The following is a 27,363-nucleotide window of genomic DNA, read 5'->3' on the forward strand; positions in this document are numbered from 1 at the left end:
CACTAGGAAACAAGTGGTATTTTATTCCTTTTCGTCGTTGTTGAGGAGAGATCACGACACAGAGAACAGCAGTCCTGGTCACAGCGGCACGGTTTGGTTAGTTTCCACGAGAACACGATGAGCGGGAGGGGCGGGGTCTGATTTTCCACTCTCTTCACCAGCTTCGACCTCGTGCTGTTCCCCCTGCAGCAGGGCTGTGCGGAGCCCTGCCGGGTCCCTAACCCGCAGCACAGCCGCTGCACTTGCCGTTCTGGCCGGCGACAGGCGAGCAGAGGGTGCAGGAGCCCCCGCTGCTGCCTGGCCAGTGGGATGTGGACAGAGAAGCAAAGGACCCCTGCTCTCCCAGCTGCCCCTCCCCAGAGCACCGGCCCCAGCTGAATGCACCCCTTCAGCCATCACCTGACAGAGCCTCAGTCCAGGGACAGGAGTCTGAGTCCAGACGAGCTGGGCTATAGATGGGCATCTTGGGAGCAGGAAAGGCTGGAGAAGGGGGTAGGGTTCCAGAGCCCACGGGGTTATTGCTGAGAAGATATGCAAGGGGCACGTTCCCCAGGGGCGGAGTAAGGTGGGGCAGATGGGCACCAGGGAAGGGGTGTAGCTGCCCCAGGGCAAAGCGGGCTCATCGGCTCCTTGCTGGGAACCTCCCACTGCCAAGAGACCTCAGAACAGACTTGGTCCAGGGACAAATATGGAAGCAAGGTTCTTATAAAAGGAGTGAAGACGGGCCATGTAGAAGGATCACGAAGGTGATGTAAACCTTCCCAAGTCCCAAGCCGATCGGAGACTCCGCCCGTGCCCAACCCCTCCATCCACCCGTAAATCAAGAGAAGGAACTGGCCTCTTAGGGACAAAGCAGACTCCCGGGAGTGGAAGGTGATGGGGCCATGGAGAGCAGAGACGAGCTGACAGCCACATGGCTCAGCTCCTGCCCGGGAAAGTGGGGCCAGGTTCACTAAGATACAATGTCATCCACGAACAAGCAGCCACAAAGACCACATCATCAGACAGACACACACACACACAGACACACGTCACAGGAGGCGGACGAGACCACAGGCGGCAGGGAGGCAGGGGTTGCATCATCAAGTTGAGGACAGGTGTCGAGGGGTTGGGGAGAGGGTGGGGGACACACAAGTTCTTGGCTTCTCCTGGGGAAAGATCTGTTGCTGAAGTGGCCGGTTTTCTTAAGCATCAGAATTTGCATCTAAAGGTTCAAGCAGCTGCCTTCAGGTTCTGGAGGTTGAAGTGAGAGAGAATTTAAATTAAAACGAAGCTCTGGCTTCCTTTCAAAACTCTTTACCTGCTCGTCTCCCAGCCATTAATTAGGACAGACCCTCTGCCCACGGAAACTCCCAAGATGAGACCCACTCTGAGTGCCTTGTTCTCAGCAAATCAAGGAGGACGAGCCTGAGAAGCAGGGCCAGGAGATGAAGGTGGAGGAGGGCGTGGAGCTCAGGAGAAGGGCTCTCTCAGGGGGATGGAACCTGGTAGATGTGGAAAGGAAATTGTTAAACCCGGGATTTCTATCTCAGGACACCTCCAAGAATCGCTCACAGTCCTGAGACTCAGGAAAACAGGGTTTCCGAGGAAGTTCTAGTTAAAAAAAAAAAAAAAGACAACTGCTGGCTCAAGGCTCTCTCCCTGGAGCCTTCCCACACCGCTCCCCAGATTCCGAGCTGCCAGCTGCCATGACATAGACAGAACACCGAGCTGCAGCTGGGATGCCTGCCTCCTGGATTGTATCTATGGCCACGTCAAACTGAGGCATCTTTAACCTTCCCGAGGCCCAGCTAGAAGACAGGAGGTAATGAGCCCCACTCTGCCCACCCTTAGGAAAGAATTCAAATGCTCCACAAGTACCCTGTGTTATTACCGTGATGGTAAAAGCTGGCGTGTCAGGCATTTTACATCCAGAAATCTCCTTTAACTTACGATTTAGGATAAAGTATATCCCTTATTTGTGTGGAAAAAAAGGCAGAAGTGAGCTGATAGAAGACTGATCCCCGCCACGCCCCAGTATATTCCAGGGTATGTTATAAAGGGAGACGGGCAGGAGCAGAGGGGTGTAGTGAGATGCAGCACTCAACTACAAAGCCCTGAGCTCGAGTTCCAGCCGGTTACTTACTATATGTATGGCTACTCTGTCTGACCTCAGTTTCTTCATCTGTAAAATGGGGCTAAACCCTACCTGTCCTTCTTACATCTTCTGGCAGGCTTGAGTGAGTTTGTGTTTGTGGCAGCATTTATTACTTTCCTGCATTACTGTTGATATAATGAACAATGGAAACGGATACTAAATAGAACTAAAAACAGCGCCCCTAAACGTCAAGAACTGATAATGCTGGTATGGGGGGGGTCATATACTATTCTCCCTACTTTTACGTAGGGTTGGCAAGTTTAAGACTAAAATGTTAACTTTAAAAAGCGGCCTGAAGGTACTCTCTGAATCATCACTGAAAGCCATTGTCTTTATGCTACTTTGACATTAGGAGTATTTCACTGACTAATTCTCTCCCAAGTCATGCCCACGTGGTAGCTAGGATGGCACCCTATCAACTTGACCGCTGGGTTGCTACGGAAGCTCTATTTCCCGACTGCTCATTCTGTGTGTGTGTGGTACACCTGGGAGGTTTCAATCCGTCTGTCTCATCACCCTTCAGACATGAGCCTCCTGAGAGCACAGCTCATAATAAAAGCTGGGCGCGTTGCAAGAGCTAGCCCAGTTCTTCCCTGATGACTCCTCGGCCGGACTTCAGTCAGAATAGTGATGGTGACAGGAAGATGCAGGCAGACAGCATCTTACCTTTGTGCCTGAGGGCTGCACTTCAGTTCTCTGCTTTCTGGGGCTCCGTTGCTGGAAAGAGAACCAGAATGGAGGGTAGTGCATGAACCCCTCACCCCAGCGGGCCACCCCCTGCCGCAGCCGTGACTGTGCCTGTCTCTGGGGGGAACCTGACCCGCACAGCAAAGGTGACTCATGTGGATTTCGAGTCAGACAGACCTGGGGCAGATCCTTGTCCTGTTATTCGCTTGTTAGAGAACCTGGCACGTTCCTTAACTTTTCTGAGTCCCTTGGTTGTAAAATGTGGAGAGCGACGCCTACCCCGAGGGGCTGTGCGCCCATTAAATGAGAAGTGAAGCACTTTGTATCATGCCAAACACTAAGAAGATTCCCTGTAAACAGCAGCCCTCAGGAGCAGCAGCCTGTTGGTGGAGGGGAGGGAGCGATGCACAGCAGAGCCCTGGGGACCCCCCACTCTGGCACTATGCAAGCACGTCTGACCGGCCAGCTCTCAAGAGACGACGGCACCTGGCAACCGTCCCCGACCCTCAAGCTGTAGGAGAACCCTTGCCCATTCCCTCCATCCCACCTGGGCGGGTGGTCCTGACACTTACCATTTGCAGTGACGAGGTTCTCCACCTGGGCCTCCTCGTCCCCTGGAGCCCTGCAAGAGGATGAAATGCAAGCCCGTCAGAGGTCTCCAGGGCAAACCCAGAGAGCATCGCCACTCACCTTGCTGGGGCAGGGCCCTAGGATCCTTCTCCTCCAAGTCATAGTGGATCATTCCCCACCATGGGGCTCATGGGGCGGGGGAGGCCAGGGCCAAAGGGGATGTAGTCAGGGGAACTTACAGGTACCCTTCAATGTCGGCCCCTGAGAGAGCTAAGTACTGGGAAGAGATGGCCTAGGGCTGCATGGGGTCTTGGGTTGTGTCCTGCCACAGACTTTGGACTCCTGAGGTCCAGCGCTGCCCTGGGTTACCATGGTGGACTAATGGGTTGTGCCCTTAGGTGGAGGTAGAGGGTGGGCGAAAGGAAGCCCAACATTCCACAAAGCTCAAAGAACCTCATGAGCAGGTGACCACAGGGCAGTGTCACAAGTCCTGAAGAGAGGAGACAGATCTCAGGAGAGGCCCGGAGGCCCTCTGCTTCCCTTCTCCCAAGCCCAACTCAAGGGCCTCCAGACAAGGATCCAGCATCTTCTCCCCCTTCCCCCACCCCACACATACATCAGAAAAAGGAAGGATGGGCTAACCCTTGATGTTCTGACCTCTCCTCTGCCCCAAAGACTGTCTGACAATCCTCAAAACTTCCACCTCTACCCCAACACACACAGCCTGTTTCTGAGACAAGAATCCAAAAGCACACTCATTTGGGGTCACACACCACAGGCCCCTCCCTGTCCCCTCTTAGCGTCATCACCCCAGATGTCCACAGCCATGGCATCCTTACCGCGGCTTCTGGTTAAAACCGCACTTGCACCTACGACCTGAAAAGCAAAGAAACCATCCAAGGTCAATGTCCTGCCTTAGCCACAGCAGGGCTGCCCAGTGAGTCTGTGAGACTGTGCGAACAGCAGCCCCGACTCCTGGGCACTGCACGGCTTGCACAGCTGCATGCGGCGATCCCTGGTTGGAGCAGGGCTCTTCGGCGGCCAAGGTTCAACCGTCAGCAGTTTGGATGGCTACAGCACCACTGTCTGCTTGACCATGTAAACGCAGACAGCTCCATGCAGCCCAGGCTCACGAGGGGAAACACACGCAGGGGCACACCCCTTGGAGCACTCTAAAGACAGCCCCTGTCTCCTCTCCTGTGACTCCCCCACTCGCGCCCTGATGGGGACAGCAGGGGGACAGCCACCTCCGCCCCTTCGTATCTGTGCTTGTTTTCATCGAGCACTTATTTTGTTCATTCTTCACTGTTTCACTGAGCACCTGTTATGTGCCCAGCAGTGTACTAGGCCCTGGAGGTAACTAGGAAGACAGACAGGCTCCTTCCCTCTCCAGAAAAGAGAACCGCCAGTCTCTTACACCGTTCCCCACTCACTTCACAGCTGCAGACATTGCCCTTAGAGTGAACAAAGGAACAAACAAACTTACTTAGGATAAGCAGGATCCCCACCGAGAAGAGGACCACAGCAAACACCAATCCCCCGATCCTCAGGGTCTGGTAGTCTGCCAGAGGAACAAGAGTGAGAGATGAAAGAGGGGAAGGGCCAGGGAGAGCGTGTCCATCCCTCCCCTGGACGGGGCTGTGCCTCCCCCTCCCCACCCAGGGTCACTGTCCCTGCTCACCATAATGAAAAGGGTCCTTTTCTTTCTCCTGCTCAGCTGCTAGAAAAACAAACAGGTGTGGTCAAGGGGGAGACAGCTACACATCCTGATTCCCAAATATCCTACCCTGTCTCACAGGCCTCACTCCCCACAAAGGAATTCCTGGGAAACAGGGCCCACGAAGCAGGGATGCCCAGAGAAGCACGGAAGGGTGGGCCTGCCTGCCAGGGCCAGCCTAGAAGCCAAAGGCAGGTGCAGCTCAGAGCACCAATCAGTCTGCATTCACAGCATCCACATTTATTGCTCCTTTGTACCTTACGTCATCATCAAAAGGCAGGGTCTATTTTCCTCTTGTTATAGGTGGGGAAACTAAGACCACGGAAGGACACGTGACTTGCACAATCTAGAGACTGATGTACAAGGCTGACTCCCAAAGTTCTGGTTAAAAGTCTACAGGGACCTGGTGGGCTTGAGGGCTGGAGCCCATGGGGAGAGGTGGGCAGGCTGGAATAGGGGCTGTGTTAGCTGCTGCCTTCCAGGACTTTCTTTGCTGACTAAAGGCGGGACAGCTGGTCAGACATGTAGAACCTGAGAGCCCCCCAACCCTAGTGTCCCAAAGGGCCTGGACCTTCCACCAGAAAGGGGTACTTACCATTGGCCAGGACCGCCGGGGCCAGCAGGCCGCACAGGTAGAGCAACACCACCTCCATGGCGTCTGGGGACGGAGGGAGGAAAATGACTCTCTGGGTAGGAGACTCCCCACTCCAACCCTCAGGGCCCCAGTTGGATTCCCACCCCGACTCTGAGCTCTCTCCACACGGTGTGAGGTCAGACAACAGAGCCAAAGCAGCTGACGTTTATAGACTCCTTATGGAGTGCTCTGCACGCATGAGTTCAATTACAACAGAATCAGTTCAACTAGCAGGCACTGTGACTAACCCATTTCGCAGGTGAAGAGGCTGAGGTTAAGGAGGTGAAAGGGCACTCATGGTAGCGAGTAGCGCAGTCTGGATCCCAACGCAGCTCAGGAATGCCTCTGCCCGGCTGCCTCTCTGGTGCCAAAGTCATAAAACCCCAAGGGCTTGGGAGATCACATCACCTGTGTCCTCCTCTCTGGGCCAACTAGAGATGTGGCCATCTCTAGCTCATTAAGATGTCTGGGACTTTCTGGCCCGGTTCCCTACAACTGAGACCCACTGGCGGAAGTTCTTCTTTCTATCAGATTAAATGGGGCAGGTAAGCCAGGGGTTGGGGAGGAAGGCCTGCTGTTTCCTGGACTCGTTAGAGTAAACCCTGAAATGCTGACAGCTCTCCATCAAGGTACCCCTCACGCTCTCACCTCCAGAGTGCCCAGGTCAACTCTTCCTATAGACTTTAGTTCATAATCCTCCAGATAGGTGGTTTGATTAAACAAAGGGAGCACGGAGACATGCTCTCTGAGCATCGGCGCCCTGGTCTCTCCTTCCCCAGAAAGGGCCTGAGACTTCTGCTCGTGAGCTCAAGCCCCTGGTCTCTGGGGTCAGTGGCCCCTGGATGGAGGCAGAGGGCAGGGCCGGTTGGTCCCTCCCAGGGATGGATTTCGGTGCAGTTACACACACCTCATTCCTGGGCTTAATTAAAGGAATGTGGTAAAGAGCCAGAGAGGAAAGGGGAATGAAACCTGAAACACGAAGCCCAAGGCTGCTTCCTCTTTCTTAGTGGGGTGAGACTGGCAGCGGCCTAACCCCCTGCACACTGTCTAGGGGCCAGGACCATGCTTGCTCTGTCGGTTCACGCCCTATTCCATTCCGGCCCCGCAGCCAGCAGCCCCCAGCCGCCCTTCACCTCCCAGCCAGCAGAGGTCAGAACAGCTCCATCCAGGGTCAGGCCAAGGCACAGACCCAGAACTCTGGACTCCCAATTCAAGGAGCGTTTCTCATAAGGCAGTCATTTGCCTTCAATGCTACTTCATTTAATATTTGTATTTCTTTTAAGTTTCACATTACATTTTATATGTACAAAAATATATGTGGGCTTCCCTGGCGCAGTGGTTGACAGTCTGCCTGCCAATGCAGGGGACACGGGTTTGAGCCCTGGTCTGGGAACATCCAACGTGCCGCAGAGCAACTGGGCCCGTGAGCCACAACTACTGAGCCTGCACGTCTGGAGCCTGTGCTCCGCAACAAGAGAGGCCGCGACAGTGAGAGGCCCGCGCACCGCGATGAAGAGTGGCCCCCACTCGCCGCAACTAGAGAAAGCCCTCGCACAGAGGCGAAGACCCAGCACAGCCAAAGATAGGTAAATAAATAAATAAATAAAATTTTAAAAAAATATATATAAACACACATGTAATGAAACATAAAGGAAACACCCATTAAGTAACTTAAGAACTAGAACTTTATACGTACTGCTACATTTACTTCTATTTTCCTCCAACCCATCCCTCTGCCTTACTCCCAAAAGTAAACAGTACCCTGAATATATATTTTTAATCAGTCCCTTGCTCTTCTTCAAAAAAAAATTTTTAATTAAGATACCATTCACATACCATGAAATTCATCCTTTTAAAATGTATGATTCAATGATTTTAGTATACTCAGAAAACTGCAACCATCAGCACTAAGAAACATTTCATCATCTCAAAAAGAAAGCGGGTCCCCACTGGCAGTCATTTCCCATTTTGCCTTTCTCCCAGTCCCTGACAACCACTAATCTACTTTCTGTCTCTACGGACTTGACTATTCTGGACATTTCATATAAAAGTATCATAAAATACATGTCCTTATAGGTTCTTTGAGTTTATTCTATTGTTTTTTGCTTTAGATTTATCTTATGTTGGATGCCTAGTTCATTAATATTTAGCCTTTCTTGTTTTCTAATATCAGCATTTAAGACTATATAACCAGGGCTTCCCTGGTGGCACAGTGGTTAAGAATCCGCCTGCCAAGGCAGGGGACCCGGGTTCGAGCCCTGGTCCAGGAAGATCCCACATGCCATGGAGCAACTAAACCCATATGCCACAACTACTGAGCCTGTGCTCTAGAGCCTGCGAGCCACAACTACTGAAGACCGCGCACCTAGAGCCCGTGCTCCACAAGAGAAGACACCGCAATGAGAGGTCCACGCACCGCAACAAAGAGTACCCCCTGCTCGCCACAACTAGAGAAAGCCCGCACACAGCAACGAAGACCCAACGCAGCCCTAAATAAATAAATAAATAAAAAGACTATATAACCCTCTAAGTGCCACTTTCACTCCAAATATAAGCTTTGAAATGTGGCTTTTTGATTATTGTTTAGTTCTTAGCACTTTAGACTTGCATTATAATTTATTTGACCTGTGCATTAAGAAGCATGTTTTTAAAATGTCCCAATGTATAGTGATTTTTAATTTGCCTTTGTTACTGACTTCTAACAAGTGCACCGTGGTCAGAGAATGTGGTCTGTAGGATATAGATACCTTGAAATTTACTGAGACTTGCTTTATGATCTAGTATATGGTTATTTATTTCAAAAATTATATTCTGCGTAATTCCTTCATTGTTGGGAAGTTCTATATGCCCATTAAATTAAGATTATTAATGGTGTTATTTAGATTTCTATATATTTTCTCAGTTTTTGACTGTGTGACCTACCAAAAACTGAGATAGGTGCTTTAAAGTCTGCCACTGTGAGGAAGGATATATAAATTTATCCCTGTGTTTCTCACAATATTGTAACAGAAAGTTTAAAACTGTTATATTGTCCTGTGGGTTGGACCTTTTAGGATTATATAGGGATCCTGTCTTAAATTCCATTTTACTTTCTACTTTTCTGTGTCTTTATGCATTCTATCTTAAAAGAGCTAGATTTTTAAAAATTCAACCTGATTATTAACTGTCAAGTTTACTCCATTCAACTTTATTGTGACTATTGACATATTTGGTCTGATTTCTACCATCTGTTCTTCCCTACTTTTCTTATGTGTATTTCTCTTTCGACTTTTTTTTTTTTCTTATTCATTTTCTCCCTCTACTGCTTGAGAAATTACACAAGTTATTTCTAGTCTTTTAGTGGTTACCTTTGGAATTTTACCATTTGTATTTTCTATAGACTGAATGTTTGGGTTCCCAAAATTCATATGTTGAAACCTAATCCTCAATGAGATGGTATGTGGAGGTAGGCCTTTGGGAGGTGATTAGGCCATGAGTGGGGGGAGCCCTCGTGATGGGATTAGTGCTCTTCTAAAAGAGACGCCAGGAAGCCCTCTTGCCCTTTCTTCCATGTGAGGGGTCTGTGAGGAGACGCTGTCTATGAACCAGGAAGCAGGCCCTCGTCAGATACTGAATCTGCTGGCAACTTGACCTTGGACTTCCCAGCCTCCAGATCTGTGAGAAATAAATCGCTATCGTTTATAAGCCTTCTAGTCTATGGTATGCTGTTATAGCAGCCTCTGAACAGACCAAAACAGTATTCAACTTAACAAAGATTTTAAAAGTCTAAAGTTAAAATGTATAATAGTTATTAGGTACAATACTCTTCTTGAAAAATACAAATCACCCCCTTCATGATATATATGCTATTACTGTACCAATTTTCAGTTCTTTTCTTAATCCTATGAAACAGACGCTAGTGTTTCTATTTCTTGGAAAGAACATTTGTTTAGATTCACCCACGTGTATAGTGGCCAGCCTTCAAGCGAGCCCCCAGTACGTCCTGGTATTCACATCCTTGTATACTCCCCTTCCACAGTGCACCAGGGTTAGTCTGTGTGACCCATAATATATGGCAGAACTGATATGTCACTTCCAGTATTAGATATAAAAGGTACCACAGCTTTCTTTTCCTGCTCTCTCTCTCTCTGGGATCGCTTGCTCTGGGGAAAGTTACCTGTCATGTCTTAAGGATGCTCAGGCATCCCTGTGGAGAGGCCCACGTGGCAAAGAACTGAGAGCCGCAGTTCAAAAGCCCACTAGGAAGTAAGCCTGCCACGAACCACGGAAGTGAGCCCGGAAACAGGTTCTCCAGCCTTCACTGACTGCCACCCTGGCTGCCAGCTTGAGTGCAACCTCATCAAAGACCTCGAGCAAAACCACCCAGCTAGGCTGCTGCCTGACTCCTGACCCTCAGAAACTGTGTGAGATAACAAACGTTTGTTGTTTTAAGCTACTGAGTTTGGCGGTAATTTGTTATGTTGCAACAGATAACTAATACAACTTATTTACTAACTCATTTGTTCGTGATTCCTTTCGAATCTCAGACCTCCATCAAGCCATTTTCTTAATTCCCAGAGAACATCTTTTAGAATTTTCTTTAATGAAGATCTATTAGTTGTAAACTCAGTTTTTGTTTATAATTTCACCCTTTGGGTGGACAGACTCTAATGTGATCCCCAATAATTCCAACCTTCTAGTATTCAAACCTTTGTGTAATCCCCTCCCCTTGAACAGGAGTAGCAGCTGGGACTTTCTTCTAGCCAGGAGAGGGGTTATTAGGCGAGCAGGGCCCCTCCTGGGAGTAGGAAGGACACATATCAAGGGTTCCAGGCCACTAGTCACTGCTACACCTTCCCCTCAGCTCCCCCCAATCACCTCCATAGATGCTCACGTTCAAGTTAATCCCCCACACACATACACACTGAATTCCTAGACGGGGTTATACGATAGCGGGTTCTGCAAGGGATAAACAGGTGAACAGGACAGGGCGGCAAGGTTTGAAAGCAGAGGGCTCTGGTGTATCAGCAAATGTGAAGAGAGCTTCACAAAAGGCAGAGACTACATTCAAGGTTCAGCCAGCAGGGCACGGAAAAGGGGAGCAGGGAATACGACAGGAGACCTGGGACATTTCCATGGAGGAGTTGACATTCCAGCTGAACCTTGAAAGCAGGATGGGATTTTGATGGACAGGGGTAAGAAGAGAGAAGAGGAAGGGCATTCTGGCAGAGGACACAGCATGAGCAAAGGCAGTGAGAAGGGAAAATGGGAAGCGGGGATAACAAATAGTATTCAAGTTCAAGTTCGGTTCAAGTGGAACCTCAAGGTACTTCATTCAGTAGTGGTCACCTGGGCTTCCCTGGTGGCACAGTGTTTAAGAATCCGCCTGCCAATGCAGGGAACATGGGTTAGAGCCCTTGTCCAGGGCTCTGGTCCACATGCTGCAGAGCAACTAAGCCCGTGAGCCACAACTACTGAGCTTGTGCTCTAGAGCCCCTGAGCCACAACTACTGAGCCCATGTGCCACAACTACTGAAGCCCGCGTGCCTAGAGCCTGTGCTCCGCAACAAGAGAAGCCACCGCAATGAGAAGCCCGCACACCGCAATGAAGAGTAGCCCCCGCTCACTGCAACTACAGAAAGCCCACGCACAGCAACGAAGGCCCAATGCAGCCAAAAATAAATTAAAAACAAAACAAAAAAAGTGGCCACCTTTAGTGGCTTCCTCAGAAGGATTCTGAATGAAGTGGGGCAGGAGAGAGGGCCTTCATCCATTAGTAATGTCTACATAGCGCAGGAGGGGGCCGTGACAGCCATCTGCAAAGTATTTGCCATTTCTAGAGTAAGATACCTTCCAAAACAGTGAATAATCGGGTTGTGTAAAGCATGAGGGTGTGGGTGGTGAGAATTCTGGTAAGACACTTGGGAGACAGCCTCTAGAGGATCTTGAATGCCAGGCTAAAGAGTAAAGACCTGTCTTTGTATTCTAAAGAAAACATTCCTGATCAAGTTACAGTGAGCTGAAAGAAATACTGTTACAGATTTGAAAAGGGACCAACTTTGCTCGGTCAAGCTGCTGCCCAGGCCTGGACTATACCAGCCACACCTCAGCACAAGCTTCCTCAGGGTGCCTCTTGGACCCCCACACCCATTTTTTTAAAATCCCGCTGGTACCCCTGGCACTGCCCTCGAGTCGAGTGGCCATGTACACATACAGAGCCTCTGACGGGACACAAAACGCCTTTCTCTCACTGATGCACCAGAGACTCTCTCTCTGCCTTCCCTCCCTCCCACACAGCTGCCCCTCTGTGTCCTACACCCTCCCAGTTCCCACACATTCCTTTATCCCAGAAAGGAAGCTGGGCTGCCTGGGGCTGGCTAGGGGGAGGGGGAGATTAAGAGGTGGTAGAAGGGGTACATCTCATTTCCAGGCCACAGAGTTTAAGAAGTAGATGGAAGAAAGGAGGGAGGGATCTTTGGAGGACGGAAAAGCAAGGCAGAATTGGGTGGAGCTGGGAGAGGACGTTCGGGAATATTACCTTAGCTTCCCGTGCATGTGAGGTCATGGACCCCCTACCTGGGGGTGCCTGAGGACCTGGCTCCCTGGGAGGGGGCTCTGGCGAAATCATCACTGTTAGATGGGGAGTCTTGAACTCTAGATCATTCAGATCATCCTCCCCATGTAGAAAATGGAACCAGTCACATTTTGCTTCCTCGGCAGCATCTCCTGAGAAAGGATTGATTTTCCATTCATTTTTCTGCTCCCTTCCATGCTCTCATTTATCTCTACATTGGTAAACAGCTGACACGTTGGGCGGCAATAGCACATCCATGTTAATTTTCCTCCCTGATCTCTCTGCTGTCTGCACACTTGCTTTTCTGCATGTGCAGGAGAAAAGCAATCAGAAGAGTTTCTCCGGTGATTATCTTTCCATCTGAGTCACATAATTTCACATAATTGCTGGGTAAAGCTGCTCAGAAAGAGAAGCCACTAGTTGATGATCCAGCATCAGGCTATGTTATTTTTGATTACACGCAGCAGCGAGGTAGATCAGAATACCCAGTTCTATTGTGAAAATAACTCAGAAATGACCTCCCTTTCAAATGTATAGGCTCCAAATTACAGTGGAACATCATTATCTCATCCTCATCTCTGTCTCACTCAGCCCCCAAGGCCTCACCTCCCATCCCTTCCATCCCACCTGCTTGCCTTCCTTTGGGTTCAGCCCATCAAAAACATGCCCAGGGGTATCATCAAGGCCTGGGTACTGGCAGGATCCCCAGAGAAAGATGAGGCCCCCTCTCCAGACAGCACATGCCAGAAGGGAGCCTTTTATGGGGTCACAGAATGCCCGAGCCCCAACGTTTAGGCTAACAGGTTACCCTAGACACGTTATTGTATGATTTAGCCTATGACGTATCCAAACCTTTGCGACAAAGAAGCTGGTTAAAAGAAAATTCCACTGTATATAAACAGGATATAAGCAAGATCTGAGGTTTGCCAGACGGAGTTAGAATCACAGAATGCCAGTGAGTTCGAATGACTGAGATGAAAGCTCTTACTTTTTGTTTGAGGAGACTGGGGCCCCAAGAGGAGTGCTGCAGCCAATTCGTCCAGCTAGTCAGGGGCAGAGCCGGGCCCAGAACCCACGCCTCCAGCCCCTGCCTACTGCTCTGGTCTGCTGGGATTGGGCAGTGGGCGGGCCAGGGCCGGAGGAGAGGAGCACAGTGACGGCAGCAGGGAAGGCTGAGCAATGCCCGAGAGCCCTCGGGCAGCCCAGCCGGAGCCAGGAAAGAAGACACGGCACCTCTAGGAATGCGGGTGACGAGGGCAGTGAGGCGGGGAGCAGAGAAGCACTGCCAGGCTCCTGGGCTCTCCATGAGAACACCATCTTGGGAGAATTCCCTGGCGGAAATGAGAGGAAATGAAAACTCTGGGATGGGAAGCCCATATTTGAAGCCTAGCTTGGGGCCTGGATTGGATATAAGAAATGATAATAATAATCACGATAAGCAGCATACAGGTCAGGTGCTATTTCTGCTACTTTAAGTATTCATTCTCATTTAATCTTCAAAAGTAGCCTGTGAGATATGTGTTACCATCAAATCCATTTTAAAGGGAAACAAATTGAGGCAGAGGAAGAGCAGTCCCCTGGGGAGTGACAGCTGGATCCCAAACTTCTGCCCAGCTCAGTCTGCTTCCCTGCTGGGGGTAGGAAGGGTAATCTTCCTGCTGTGAGTCCTGGATTCCAGCCCGCCCAGCCCCACATCCCAGGGGAGGGCTCACACCCACTCAGGGCAAAGGGCCATGATGGGCCACCTGCACTGCTGCTCCCAGAGGGCTTACCTCCCAAGCAACTGCCACTCTGTTCCTTACTCCTGTCCCAGTCCAGCGGGCTTAGGCTGCAAGGCTCAGCCCCCTGAGAGAATCAAATGAACTCTGCAAAGAGGGGTTCCTGCCTCTGGGTGAACATTTACCAACCAAGCCCTCTAACATTGTTGGCTTCATACATACTCACGAGAGAAGGAGACAGCGGCATGGACAGTGCCTGCCAGCTCACCCCCAAAAGAGAATTTCTATTCCCTTGTTGGACAGAGAGCTGTTCACTGGAGAGGGTGATTTTTTTTGGTAACAGATTATGGGATTTATGCTGTTGATTAGGTCAGAGGTGACAGCATGGTGTCGGGAGCAGTGGGGGATCAGCCAACTCCCCTGCCCACTCCAAGGCTATTACAAAGGTCAAGTGAGATAATATATGTGAAGGTTCTTTGTAAACTGTGAAGCTCTGTGATAAGAATACCTAATATTTATTAGGCATTCATGGCATGCCAAGTACTGTTCTAAGTGGTTTACGTGTACTAACTCATTCAATCCTTACAGTAGTTCTAGGAAATGGCTCTGATCATTCCCATTATACAGATGGAGAAACTGAGGACACAAAGGTTAAGCAAGTTGTCTAAAGTCTTTGCTCCCGAGTCCTCGCTTTTTTTTTTGAATTTTATTTTATTTATTTTTTTATACAGCAGGTTCTTATTAGTTATCTATTTTATACATATTAGTGTATACATGTCAATCCCAATCTCCCAGTTCATCCCACCACCACCACCCCGCCACTTTCCCCCCTTGGTGTCCATACGTTTGTTCTCTACATCTGTGCCTCTATTTCTGCCCTGCAAACCGAGTCCTCGCTTTGAACCACTCCACCATCCTGCCTCTCTGCCACCCGGTGGCGTTGGGGCCTTGAACAAGTCACTCCACCTCTCAGAGCCTTTGCTTCAGAAACTGTAAAACAGGAACAATAACAGGCATCTCAGGAGCTGGGAGGATTAGATGAACCAGCCTCTGTGCATGCACAGTTAATTGCCCACACCTTCCCCTCTGGAGGGGAGACAGCTCCTCCCCCACTCCAAAGCTACAGGTCTACTGGGGGCTGCCAATCACAGCCCCTCCCTTGTTGCTAAAAGGACTGGGTTTGAGACTTCGGTATTCCCCCAGGGGCTGTCACATCGTCTGGAGGCAAGGGAAGAAGGGTCAAAGCAGCCAAGCTGTGAAATCTGGGGGTGGGGGGATCTGGCGGGGGCAGTCAGGCAGCAGCTCACAGGTGAAGAGCCCGTGGGAGAGAAGCAGGGAGAAGAGATGGGGACAGGGTAGTGGCTGACCGTGCTCCAGCTCATCTGTTCTCAGCCCAGCGCTGCTCTGCCCATCCCACAGGCCGGCCGGCTCTATGAACCGGTAATCCCTGCCTTGCCCCCAGGCAGATGCAGTGCTGTTTGGGTCATTTGCGATGAAGAGATACCATGTCACAGCCGAGCACTCTGCATGGTAAATACCAACTGCTTTTTAAGTGTCAACTGTTGATTCTATCACCATCCCCCCAACTCTTTCCTCAGCTTCCACCTTTATTATCTAGCTTCTCTTGGGAAATGGGGAAGAGATACAGAGAACACAGCTGGGGAAAGGCCCCGGGTGCCCCCTTTCACTTCCCAACACAGGCGGGGGACAGGCCTCAGCCCGCAGAGGAAGCAGGCAGAGGAGGGCTCTACAGATGCAAAAGGCTCCCCAGAGCCACTGGCCTCCAGAAAAACAGGCTGCATCACCCAGGGCCACCAACAAGTGGCGTGGGGAGCTCAGATCTGCCTGGGACAGCAGGGACGGGGCCACAAGGGTGAGCCCCTACCAAGAGACACAGAAGCAAGACAGGACCTGAGACAGAAGAGGAAAGAAACCCCAGAGGAAGAGCGGCTGAACGGGGAGGGGCCCAAAGAGAAGTGCGAGACAGGCAGGCAAAGGGAAGAGAAAGGAAGAGTCTGCAGGACAGAACGGAGGCTGGCCAAGGGGAGGGGCTCCCAGCAGAAACTGAGCAAGAGCTGCACACGGTGACAAAGCAAGGAGAGGCGGAGACTGCTGAGAAAAGAAATCGGCTTTGTAGAAACATCAAGCAAGGCTCCACGCTGTCGCCCTCCCCATGAGGCCCCAGCTGGGCCTCCATCCTTGGCTGCCTGTGTGCCTCCACCATACCCTGCCTGCCCCAGTCACACGGGTGCTCCAAAGAGCAGAGAAGGGAAAATGCCCCTGGGCAGGGCGTGGGGAGGAGAGTCAACGGACAGCTGCAGCTCCTGGGAGAAGACATTTCATCCCCCTCCCTGACTGTAGGACAGCTGCCCAGTGGAAGACACAGGGTCTCTGCTGTCCAAGCGGCCTGCTGGGCAGGGCCGAGCAGACTTCTGCTAGACTGGGATACTGTGCACCCTGGTCCTCCTGCCTCTTGGATTTAAGGGAGGTTGAGGCAAGATATATCAGCGCAGAGACTCTTGTCCTACAGCCCCAGACCCTCGAGTGTACCTGTGGCTGTCGTTAAGACAAAGGGGGACCGATGGTGTTGTGTACGCTCCACCCAACCCTGCTCCTGCTACCTGCCCACGGTGGCTGAAGGGGATGATGAGGGTGATGGTGGTGATGTTGATAACACCAAACATCTGTAAGACACCCGACTCACCAGGCAACTTCACAAGCATTAGCTCAAAGGAACATCACAACTGCAGGCGATGCTGGATATCATTGCCATTTAACAGATTAGAGAAGGTGAGGCTCCGAGTTACGTTGCCTCGTTCAAGGCCCCACAGCTAACAATGGCACAGCTGGCATCGGCTCCTAATTCTGTGGATGCCACATGCTAGGCCCTTTCCACTCTTCCTTGCTGCCTCCCTGGCACATGTGGCAATGCATGGGGACTAAGGGAAATCAAAATGCTGACCTTGACCCAAGACCATGCAGGGCTCATTGGACGGGAGTGTTCTTACCCAGGCCAGGGGAGAAAAACCAGTGTGAGAGAATAACCCAAATAAAATTAAATAGCTTTATTTAACTTTGGCATGTATTCTGTCATTTTTTCCCTTTCACAGTTTCCTGCTCAACTCTATTCTGTCCACTACGACTGATGTGAAGGCTGGGACCCTGGAGCCCCTCAGGAGGCGGGAGGAGGCCTGGCATATCCTTCAGCCATCGCTGGCCCCCAGCTATTCACAGGTCTTCCCGTTGCTCCCAGCTGAGCTTCAGCACCACCACGGTCCCTGCTGTCCCTCCCCAGTCTCCCCACAGCAGCTGCTGGGCACCCTGATGCTCTCTGCCTAGCAGAACATCAGTGTATGTATGCAGGGAGCTACACAGCATCCCAGACCAGTTGTAGGGCATCCTGTCCATTGGAGCTAAGCTCACAGGCGATGCCAACAGAACTACCAGCCCAGCAACGGACAGCCTTTCAGAGCAGACTGCCAAGCTGCAGATCCCCTTCTCTTCTGGTATGGTTCAGAATTAGATTAGGGTGTAGAATTGAAATAAAGACCACCCCTACTCAAAAATATATCCACGCCCACAACATTCTCCCAAGGAGAGAGTTCTTAACTCAACCAAATGCTTCGTTTAAAAGGTAAATACTTACATTCCTAACAGTTATTTATATCTCGGCCTGAGTTATTGAATCAGATTGCTTTCCAAAGAGCTGAGATCCGCCTGCACTTAGGTAGAGAAATTGGTGGAGAAGAGAGGATAATTTTGGAGCAAGGTGTAATTTTGGAAAGAGTGGCATCATTATCCTTCCAGTAACCAAATTAACAAACATTTCTTGATGGCCTACTGCTGCCCAGGACCGTAGTCATCACTGGGGGAGCTGCAGCAACACAGTCCCTGCCTCATGGAGCTTACAGTCTTAACTGAGTTCACAGGATTTCCTCCCCGCCTGCCGAACTCCACGTGGTGTCGGTGGCAAAGTCCCAGCCACGCTGACTCCTGCGCTATCCCTATCGTCTTCTCTCCCGTTGCTCGCTCTATAGTTCAGACCCTCATCATTGCGCCCCTGGGCTGCTGGTATGCTGATCACTTCTCTCCCAAACTCAAGTGTATCATGGTGCTTCCATATTCTATTTATTTTTTAAAAAATCAAAACTTTTTATTCTGGCATATAAATACCTCTAAGTCTATCCCTTTTCTACCCTTTCAGTATTTTCTCCCATTACTTTCAGCTAAGATGGTCTACTCCCATCCCCTGACACGCGTGTTTTGATCTCCAGGCCGTTGTATATTCTGTTCCCTCCACTTAGAATGCCCTTCCCTCCCCTGTTTATTCCAGTTCTCAGCTCTGGCTGCACCTCAGGATCACATGGAGAGCTTTTTCATAATAATAATAATGGGGATCAACTATGTCCCATCAAATTCTAAACTCTGGGGGTGGGACCAAGGCATCAGTAATTTTTAGAATCTCTCCACTCATTCTAACGTGTAGCCAAGGTTGAAAAATGCTGTCTTTGTCCAACTGCCACTCCAGCCCACGGGCTGACTTTCTTTCTCCAGCCTGTGACCTGTCATTAGCACTGATTTGCCACACAGCACATTCTGGTTTAATGCTCTCTTTAATAAGGTTCTCCTGCCTGGAAGCTCTCTGTGCTACTCCACAACTTGTAAGACCTGGGGCGGTGCAGACAGCCGGCGAGTGCTGGTTGACAGATTGATGTTTGTCTCGAGGAGTGGAAAACACAGCTCTGATCACCAGGCCCTGGAACCCTGCTGAAGTGGGGGCACTAAAAGGGACTGGAAACCCAGCGCTGTCAACATCGACAGTGATGAATCGTGCTGATGTGATAAAAGTTGCACTTTACCTTTGTGATTTTCCTCCACCAAACCCATAAGCCCAGTCTTATCACGAGAAAAACGTCAGCTAAATCCCCATTGAGGGGTATCCTGCGATATATCCGACCAGTCCTCTTCAAAAACTCTCAAGATCATCAAAAACAAAGCAAGTCTGAGAAACTGTCACAGCCAAGAGGACCCTAAGGAGACACGACAACTAAATGGGATGTGGTTAACTGGATGGGGTCCTGGAATAGAAAAAGGACCTTAGGGAAAAACTAAAGAAATCTGAATAAAGCATGGTCTTTAGTTAATAATAATATATCAATATTATTTCATCAATTGTAACAAATGTACCACACTAATGTAAGATATTAATCGGGGAAACTGTGCAGGAGGGTTATATTGGAACTCTCTGTACTAGCTGTTCTGTTTTTCTGTAAATCTAAAATTTTTCTTTAAACAGTCTATTAAAAATAACTTAATACATTTTTAATTCATTTTAAAACAAAACAGCTCCCCAACCACACATGCTCACCTTCCTGGCAAGCGGTGTGGAGCCCTGTGCTCTGCTGGTGGTGTCTGATGTTTCTGTGATAGGGGCTGGGCTTCTGGTTCAGACCAGAGCCAAAATCCAGCAAAGGCTTTTAGAGCTGCCTTTTCAAACAAGTGCTTTGGGTCCAACCAGAGGTTGCTGATGGACCTGTACCCTTCAGAGGAACATGCAACGTGTTCCCTTGATCTGCATGTTAAACGCTCATCAAATAAGCATAAACATAAATTATTCTCTTTAATAGCCTAACTATAAAATTCCAGAGAAGGGCTGAAGAGCAGAGAGAACTCAAAGCCTGGGACTCAGGAGAGAGCAGAGGGTGGTGACATTCTCACAGGCCGAGGGGCTCACAGTGGCTGCTGTCACTTTACTGACTTCCCTGCACTGCCCCAGGGCAGCTGGACCTCCTTACAAGCAGGGCCGGGCCTCTGGCCCCCATCATCGCTGCTGACACCCACCAGGGTGGCCCCTTCCTACCAGACCCCTCTCATCACAAGGGCCCTCAGGCCTGGCAGGGCCCCCTTGTGTAGCCCCATCCCTGGGTCTGCCCCACCATCCTTCCTTCAGGGAGGAGGGCACCCCACAGCTGGGAGGCTGGAGGCTGGGCCCGCTGGTCCCCATGACTCAAAGCTCTTCCCATTCCGTGAGCACAGACCCAATCCAACCCGGCTGCACAGGGGGCATGGGAGGGACAAAACTGCTTTATCACGTACAGAGAACTTACTATTTTAACTCGGAGGCACCTTTATCTTTAATGTGGGATTACTTCTGAGGCAAAGGAAGAAAAGACCTGACCACAAAAAGAAATAAGACCCTTTCCCTAGAAGCGGACACACCGAATTCACAAATCACAAACACAGGCCTGGTTTCTAAAAAGATTCCCTGGAGCGACCTGAAGCTGGCCCACCAGCAGGGTCAGAGGGCCTTGCTTCCCCCTCCCCCATCACTGCCGACTATGACCGTCTTTGCAGCGCCATCCCAGACATCACCCTGTGGGCTGTCCCAACAGCCCTCAGAGGCAGGCACACAGGGCAGCGTTGTGCGGCCAACCCCAGCACAGGCCGGTGATACAGTTGTCCAGAGTGAGTAAGGGAGCGGGACTATGCCTGCCACCTGCCAGCCCAGGGGCCCGTGCCCCTGCCCCCCGGGGGATCTCAGTCCAGTTCCGGGGAGTCTGGATGGTGGGCAGCCTACTGACAAAGGCCCATTCAAGAGAGGCCAGACGAACAGTCCTAGCGGCAGAAACAGAAACTCGGAGCAGCGGCCAGAGGCCCAGGGGCCAGGCCCGAGTAACCCTGCCCACAGCCAGACCACAGTCCCTGCCCCTTCCAGCCTCCGCTCAACAGCCAACCTCCTCTGAAAGCACAGCTCCGGGCGGCGCGTTTGAACCTACAGGGCACTTTGTCTATGCTCACGTTGTCTTGAGGGTAGAAATGACACAGGGATGCACCCTGACCCGTGGGCCTGCATACCTGGAAACCTGCCCAACCTGGTCCCGTCGCCTGCGTGGAGGTTTACCCGACCTCTGCTTCGGGAAATGCACTGTCTCCTCCCTCCTGCCACACGCCTCATTGCCCCAGTTCCCACAGAGCCAAGGCCCACGCCTGTCTCCAGGTACCACCATCACGACCATGTGCGTCTCTCCCATCAGACTGTGAGCTCCTTGGAAGCAGAGGCACATTCTAGGCATCTCTGAAGCTCCAACACTTTGCATAGTAGCTGCTCAGTAAATGCCCATGCCTGAATGAATGGATGCTTCAGTATCATTATGCCTTTAGTCATAATCCAATCTAAGCCCAGAATAACCTGAGGATCTGTGTGGAATTTTAAAGGAATTTTAAAACTTTCTCAGTGCTCCCCTGCCCCCACTTCCTCCAGCCAGCTCTCCAGGTCTCCGTCAAGCCCCAATCACCAAAACGCTGTGATGAATAAGCTTCCTTCCATCGCCTTCAGCCCTTAAACACCTCCAGACCTCCGATAGGGTCTGACTCTTAGTTTTCAGACTCTACCAAAGGAACAGGCAGACTGAAATGACACATGGACATAAAGGAATGTATCCTTCAGGTATGTGTGGTGGGTACCTGGGTAGCAGTGACAGGTGGGAGAGAGCTTAGAGGAACAAGTGGGCTTTCACCGTGCCCTGGTGGGTAAGGACTTTTTCCCACATATGTTCAGTTCACATATGGTCTCTGGGCTTTCTCCATGTCTGACACTGTGCCAGGCCCCGTCTGGGGCAAAAAACAGACCTTGCCTTTGAAGAGGTAGGAGCGGGTATGGGGAGCAGGTGTGGGGAGCAGGTGTGGACATAAGTAGCTAAATGAAGGCTCGGTAGGCGTGTACTCTAAGGGAAGAATCAACCCAGCATTTCACGGGTACCAGGAAGAGGAAAGCTTGTCTGTTTACTTGGAATTAGGAAAAGCTATTTGAAAGAATGAGCACTGGAGAGAAGCCTCAAAGGATGCTATAACAACAACAATGTCATTTTAATAATAACCATGTGTCATTATTATTACTATTGTTATTATTATAGCAGCTAGTATCTACTGAGTGTTTACCATATGCTGGGCACCAAGAAGCATTTGACATAGCTTACCCCTGGCTCAAACCTCATGCCCATTTGACAGATAAGAAAACTGAGGCTTAGAAGAGTTAAGAAAACTAGGAAGCGTCAGCACCCAGATTACAGCCCAAGTCTGTGCGTCTCCAAAGGCCGCTACCCCCTACTCAGCTCATTCCTGTTAGGGCCTGAGTGGAGGCAGAGGGTAGGAAGTGCAAGGCTCAGGATGACCATCTGGAGAAGGGGCCTGGAGAGATGGCTGCAGCCGAGTTCCTGAGAGCCTCGAGGGCCAGTGCCAAGTACCTGTCCTCATTAATAGGCAATGGAGGGCTTCCCTGGTGGTGCAGTGGTTGGGAGTCCGCCTGCCAGTGCGGGGGACACGGGTTCAACCCCTGGTCCGGAGGCTCCCACATGCCACGGAACAACTAACCCCACGTGCCACAACTACCGAGCCTGCGCTCTGGAGCCCGTGAGACACAACTACTGAGCCCACATACCACAACTACTGAAGCCCATGTGCCTAGAGCCCGTGCTCCGCAACAAGAGAAGCCACCGCAGTGAGAAGCCCGCACACCGCAACGAGGATCCAATGCAGCCACAGATGAATAAATAAATAAAACAAATAATTTTTAAAAAAAATTTTTTAAAAAAAGGGCAATGGAGAGATCGGACATATGGGGCCACAAGGTCAGTGGTAAAAGGATGGGGGCTGAGTAAGTGGAAGGGAAGAGGCGGTCACAATGGTCTGGGTGAGAGACTGCACCGGGGTGAGGTGAGAGGGTGCTCGGGAACCTGTGAGCTCATGCCTGTGTGTTAGGTACGGAGATTATGTATGTGTGAGAAGGGGAGAGTGTGTGCCAGTGTGAGCGACACACGAGCAAGCGTGGAGCCCTGCTTGTTGAAGAAGGACGTTGCAGGGCCTTCCCAGGGGAGGTGCGGGTAAGGTCAGCTGGGGAGAGAGGGAGGGACAGGGCTAATGGATGGATCTACCGGTGCAGGAGGGCTCCGGTGAATGAAACCAGCATCTGACTTTCTCACAGCTCTGTGGGTCCTGGGAAGCCCACAGGGCCTGGCATAGGGGAGGGACTCAGTTAACATTTGTTCAAGGGATGGCTTGTATGAATTTAAGACCTCGCCTCTTGTCCCTTCCCAGGCCTGGCTTTGCCCTCCAGCTGCATGGGGGGCACTGTCATTCCTCCCTCATCCCTGGCTTCAGATCAGATCTTCTGAGCTCAGCAGGCACCTTCCCATGGTCCCAGCCTGGTTCCCAGGGCCCCAGCCCCGCTCCCCCGCGCATCTTTGTAACAAGTGTGTTCCTGTGTGAGCTCCAAGCTGACTTCATACTTTCCCAGGTCAGAGGGCCCCTCCCCCTTCCCATTCCAGAGAAGAGAAGATGATGCCAAATTGGTTCCAAGCTTTTGTCTTGGCCAGAGACACCCTGCTTCTCATTAGAGACAGAAAACCCTGATCGGCACCTCCCGTCATGCTCTCCAGCTGGTCCAAGGCTCTCCGTCCAGAGGATTCATAGACCCAGCAAATGATGGCCTTGGACCTCATCCTCTCCAGAGACCACATCTCCCAAGACTCCACCCAGCCCCAGTTTTCATCCTGGCAGAAGAGACCAGGTGCACATGGTGTCCAGGGGGACAGGCTACTGCAGCCTGAGAGAAAGAAGCCCAGTCTGAGCTGCCTGAGCATCTCCTGGCCCACGGGGCGAAAGGGGAGGCCTTCTCCGGAGTGACCGGAAACCAGCCCCTTTCCTGCTCAGCTCAGCTACAACCCTGTGTTATGAAATCATGAGTACAGTTTGTCACCCGGAGAGAAAAGGGATCTCTTTCAAGACTGTACAATCTATAAAAATTAGGAGGCAGAAATGCCTTAGAAATCATGAAATCTAGCCCCTCTGCTGACGGATGTGGAAACAGAGGTCTAAAATCGTGGAGGCTTTCAGTTGCTTGAGATCAGTCTAAACCATTTCTGACTTTTGCCAGAAACCCAGTTTGCATCCTAAAGGATATCTGTGTCATGAATGCACTTCCCCCTGGAACACAGCCAGGACTACAACCTGGGTCTGTCTCCAGTTCACAGCCTTTCTGCTACAGGTTCTCTGCCTCCAGGGGCTGTGCCTGTCATGACTGGTTTGCTTCCTCCAGGGTGTTCAGGCAGAAGCTGGTGGGTGATTTGTCAGACAGTGAGTCCTGGGGGCTGCCTGGCACAGTCTGCCACCCAGATGGCAGCCAGCTAGGTCCAACAGGGCTGGGCTCTGACTTACGGGGGGTCTGGTGGGCTGGCTTCCCTATGGCTGTGGGGAGTTTCCAGGGTCTAGGGAAGTGCTCCTCCTGGCCCCTCTCCGGGCCACATTCTCCCAGAAAATAGGATGGAGCAGGCTCCCCACCCACTAGGGCACCCACACTTTGGAAGGGATCCTGGTCCCCAGAGGATTGCTGGCAATAAAGAAAAGAAGGCAAGTGATGTGGGACAGGAAGTATGGGGGTCACAAATCCTGGCTAAAGAGTCAGAGGCCTCAGCCACAGCTGGGTGTGTGACCCCGAGCCTCAGTTTCCCCATCTACGTGATGTCCTGATTGGATGTTCCCCTTCCGGCTCTGAGAAATCTAGGACTCTGAGGTCAGGGACTGTGTCTTCCTTCTCACCCTCATGGCCCTAGCAATGAACACATTGTAAGTACTTAAAACAATTCCTTGAATAATTGAATGAAATGGGGCCTAAGTCAGTCCAGAGATCACAAGGCGGCCAGGAAGGAGACCCTTGCCTCCGGTGACTACCACGAGGACCCCTAGAGAAGCGACAGGTCTTAGAAAAGCCCTGGCAATCCAGGAGCCCTCTGCAAACCCACTTCCTCTCCTAGATGCACAGATGTGGCTGGCGGAACCAAGGAGAAAGCAGGAAAGTGTACCTGCGGGAGGGAGGATAGCCTGGACCTCCTCCCTGCCATCACCCTACCTACACTTTCTACACTCACCTGGCTCCTCTTTCTGGCTCCCCTCTCCTCCCAGCCCCCATCCAGGCTTTGTCTCCTCTCCCTGCCCTCTCTGCTCTCCGCTCTCCGCTCTCCAAACACAGTCACACTTTTCCTCCCTCCTCTGGGGAGGCTCAGAGCCTCCTGCTGGTCCCAGAGCTGCCTGATCCTCTGCTAGGCAGGAAGACTCAGCAGCAGAGTCCAGCCTCCTAGGAGGGGCCAGGAGCCTCAGGCTTTCTCAGGGTCACGGCAGGTAGAAAGCTGCCATGGAGAGATTTAAATTCTGGTCCATGCCCAGCCTCTTGCATCTAGCGCCTAGGAGAGGGGCTGCCCTCTGAGGACATCTGGAAGTGCATTCCTCTCCACCTTCTTCTGCAGGGTTCTTGGGGAGGTGTTTCCTTCTGGCCGTCTTGAGCCTTCCCCTACATGCTCCTTGGCATAGAGCTAGGAAACTGCCCTCTCTCTTCCAGCCTGAGACCTACTGCGAAGAAGTACTGCGTGTGTGTTGGGGAAGCAATGGGATGTTATTGCTGGTATGTGTGAAAGCACACACCGTGCGATGACAGGGTGTACGTGTGGCATTGGGGGTGACGTGTTGTGTGTGGTATATGTATGGTGTATTCGGCGTGTTGTGTGGTGTACGTGTGGTATGTATGTGTGTGTGTGGTGTGTTGATGCAGTGTGTGTGGCAAGTACGATGTGCGGTATGTGTGTGAGTGTATAGGTGGTGTGGCAAGTGTGCCTATGTTTGGGGTGTGTTTGTGATGCGTACTGTGTGTTGGGGGGCCTGGATGGGGTAGGGGCCACATCACTTTGAGCTGGGAGCTAGCTAGCTCTCCAGAGTCTCCTACTCTGAGAAGTCAGGGATAACCAGTATCTAGGCAACCATGTTGGGGGGAGGGGAGGAGATATGGAGGTAAAGAATGGGCAGGAAAAGGAGGGAGGCTGAGAATTGAAGAGGGGTTTCTATGGCAACTACCGGGCAGGTCACGTGAAAAAGGCTAAGTTGCGGAAACAGATATACATATCCACACATACACAGTATGAGGGTACTGGGCCCTCACAGAGGGATCCTTCAACAGAGGACGTGGGCTGCCCACTGATCCATCTCCAAACCTGGAAATCTGGGCCCAGCCAGAGAGCACAACGCCAAGGAGACAAAGCAAGTGGAGACAGAGGCCCCATTCGTGGCGAGAAGCCCCGGCAGCCACAGCCCACCGTGTCTGGAGGTGGGCAGCAGGGGCCTAGCCAGGCCCATTGCTCCAGTGTGGCTGCTCCCTGCTCCCACCGTCGGGTGCTCCCTTTACCCGCCACCACTTGTAAGAGCCCAGAAGCGAGCGCCAGCAGCCCCAGGCGGCCCTTCCAAGTCTCCATGGAAGCCCAAGAGACACAATGGGGAAGGCTGTGCCAGGGCCAGCCCTGCTGGGGAAAGAGGGCTGGGTACCAGGAAAGGAGGGAATGGGGGGGGGCGGTCAGGGCCCCCTGGAAGAAGCTAGGACTGGTTAGACGAGAGGAGAGGAAAATTGATGCAGACACTCTCATGAGCCCCATGCCCTGGAATCAGCCTTCCTTATCTGCCCCCATTCCCAGCGCCCACTGCCCAGTCCCAGCTCTCCCTGTCCCCCAAGCACCGAGCCAGCAAGTTCCATTTTGTATGGTTATGTGTGCACACACACAGCCGGCCCCCTCCCTCTCTTCACCTCCGCACACTCCACTTAAAGAGTCCAAGCTTCCAAGTAACAAAGGAAAACCCCCTGGACACAGCGGAGAGCAGCCCTTTCCCCTTCTCCCAAAACCGTAGCCCCAAGCTCCAGGTAGCGGCAAGCCCCTTTCCAGAACACCTTCACTCCCACCGCCACGGCCTGCCTCCCCTCGGCAGCCCCTCTTCTCTTCCGACGACCACCTCCGGGTTTCCATCCCCTGCCCGGTTTCCGCGGCCCAGGCGGCAGCTGCCCGGCGAGGACCGCTCACACCCACCGAAACAAACCAACCCTGGCAGCATCCCGGCGCCCCGCGATCTGTCCCCACCCCAGCCTCTCTCCCTCTCCGGAAGAAGAACCCAACTTTGCCACGACCGCAGCCACTTACCTGCACGGCGCGGTCCCCTCCGAGACAATCCCAGGAGGATGCGCGGAGTCCAGAGGAGCCTGGGAGCGGCGGGGCTGGGGGCAGGGCTGTGGGCGAGGCTTTCGCTTTTTTCCCGCCTCCCCTGCTGGGAAGGGTTGGGGCTTGTTGGAGAGGCGCGTCCTGCAGGGGTGGGGAGTGGTGGGCGGGAGCTCAGCCGGGGCTGGGCTCCGGCGACCGCGATGTCACCGTCCGCCGACCTCCGGCTGGCGTCCGCGCGCAGACCCTCTCCTGCTCGCCGCGCGCCGCCGGCTCCTCGGAGCGCGCCGCCGCTGCTCCCGGGTGCGGGAGAGATTCTTTTTCA

The 27,363-nt window shown here is 51.8% G+C and overlaps 1 protein-coding gene across 4 annotated transcripts; it reads right to left on the reverse strand.

The window, feature by feature from the left end:
* Positions 1-27,313, reverse strand: FXYD6 (FXYD domain containing ion transport regulator 6). 4 transcript variants are annotated; one of them, XM_030837903.3, is made up of 8 exons: positions 27,024-27,313; positions 5,707-5,769; positions 5,076-5,114; positions 4,881-4,955; positions 4,234-4,270; positions 3,397-3,446; positions 2,804-2,854; positions 1-1,233 (listed from the first exon to the last, which is right to left on the reverse strand). In XM_030837903.3, the coding sequence occupies exons 2-7, from the start codon at positions 5,762-5,764 to the stop codon at positions 2,826-2,828; spliced, it is 288 nt and encodes a 95-aa protein (XP_030693763.1). In that variant the 5' UTR covers positions 5,765-5,769; positions 27,024-27,313; the 3' UTR covers positions 1-1,233; positions 2,804-2,825. The 4 variants fall into 4 exon arrangements, with proteins under 4 accessions (XP_030693763.1, XP_030693758.1, XP_060160094.1 ...); XM_030837898.2 differs by having other exon boundaries at positions 5,076-5,111; positions 27,024-27,159; XM_060304111.2 differs by lacking the exon at positions 27,024-27,313 and adding an exon at positions 14,861-14,943 and having other exon boundaries at positions 5,076-5,111.
* Between the last annotated feature and the right edge of the window lie 50 nt (positions 27,314-27,363).

This window comes from Globicephala melas, chromosome 8 (assembly GCF_963455315.2).
Source record: "Globicephala melas chromosome 8, mGloMel1.2, whole genome shotgun sequence".
In the NCBI taxonomy this organism is placed as follows: Eukaryota; Metazoa; Chordata; class Mammalia; order Artiodactyla; family Delphinidae; genus Globicephala; species Globicephala melas.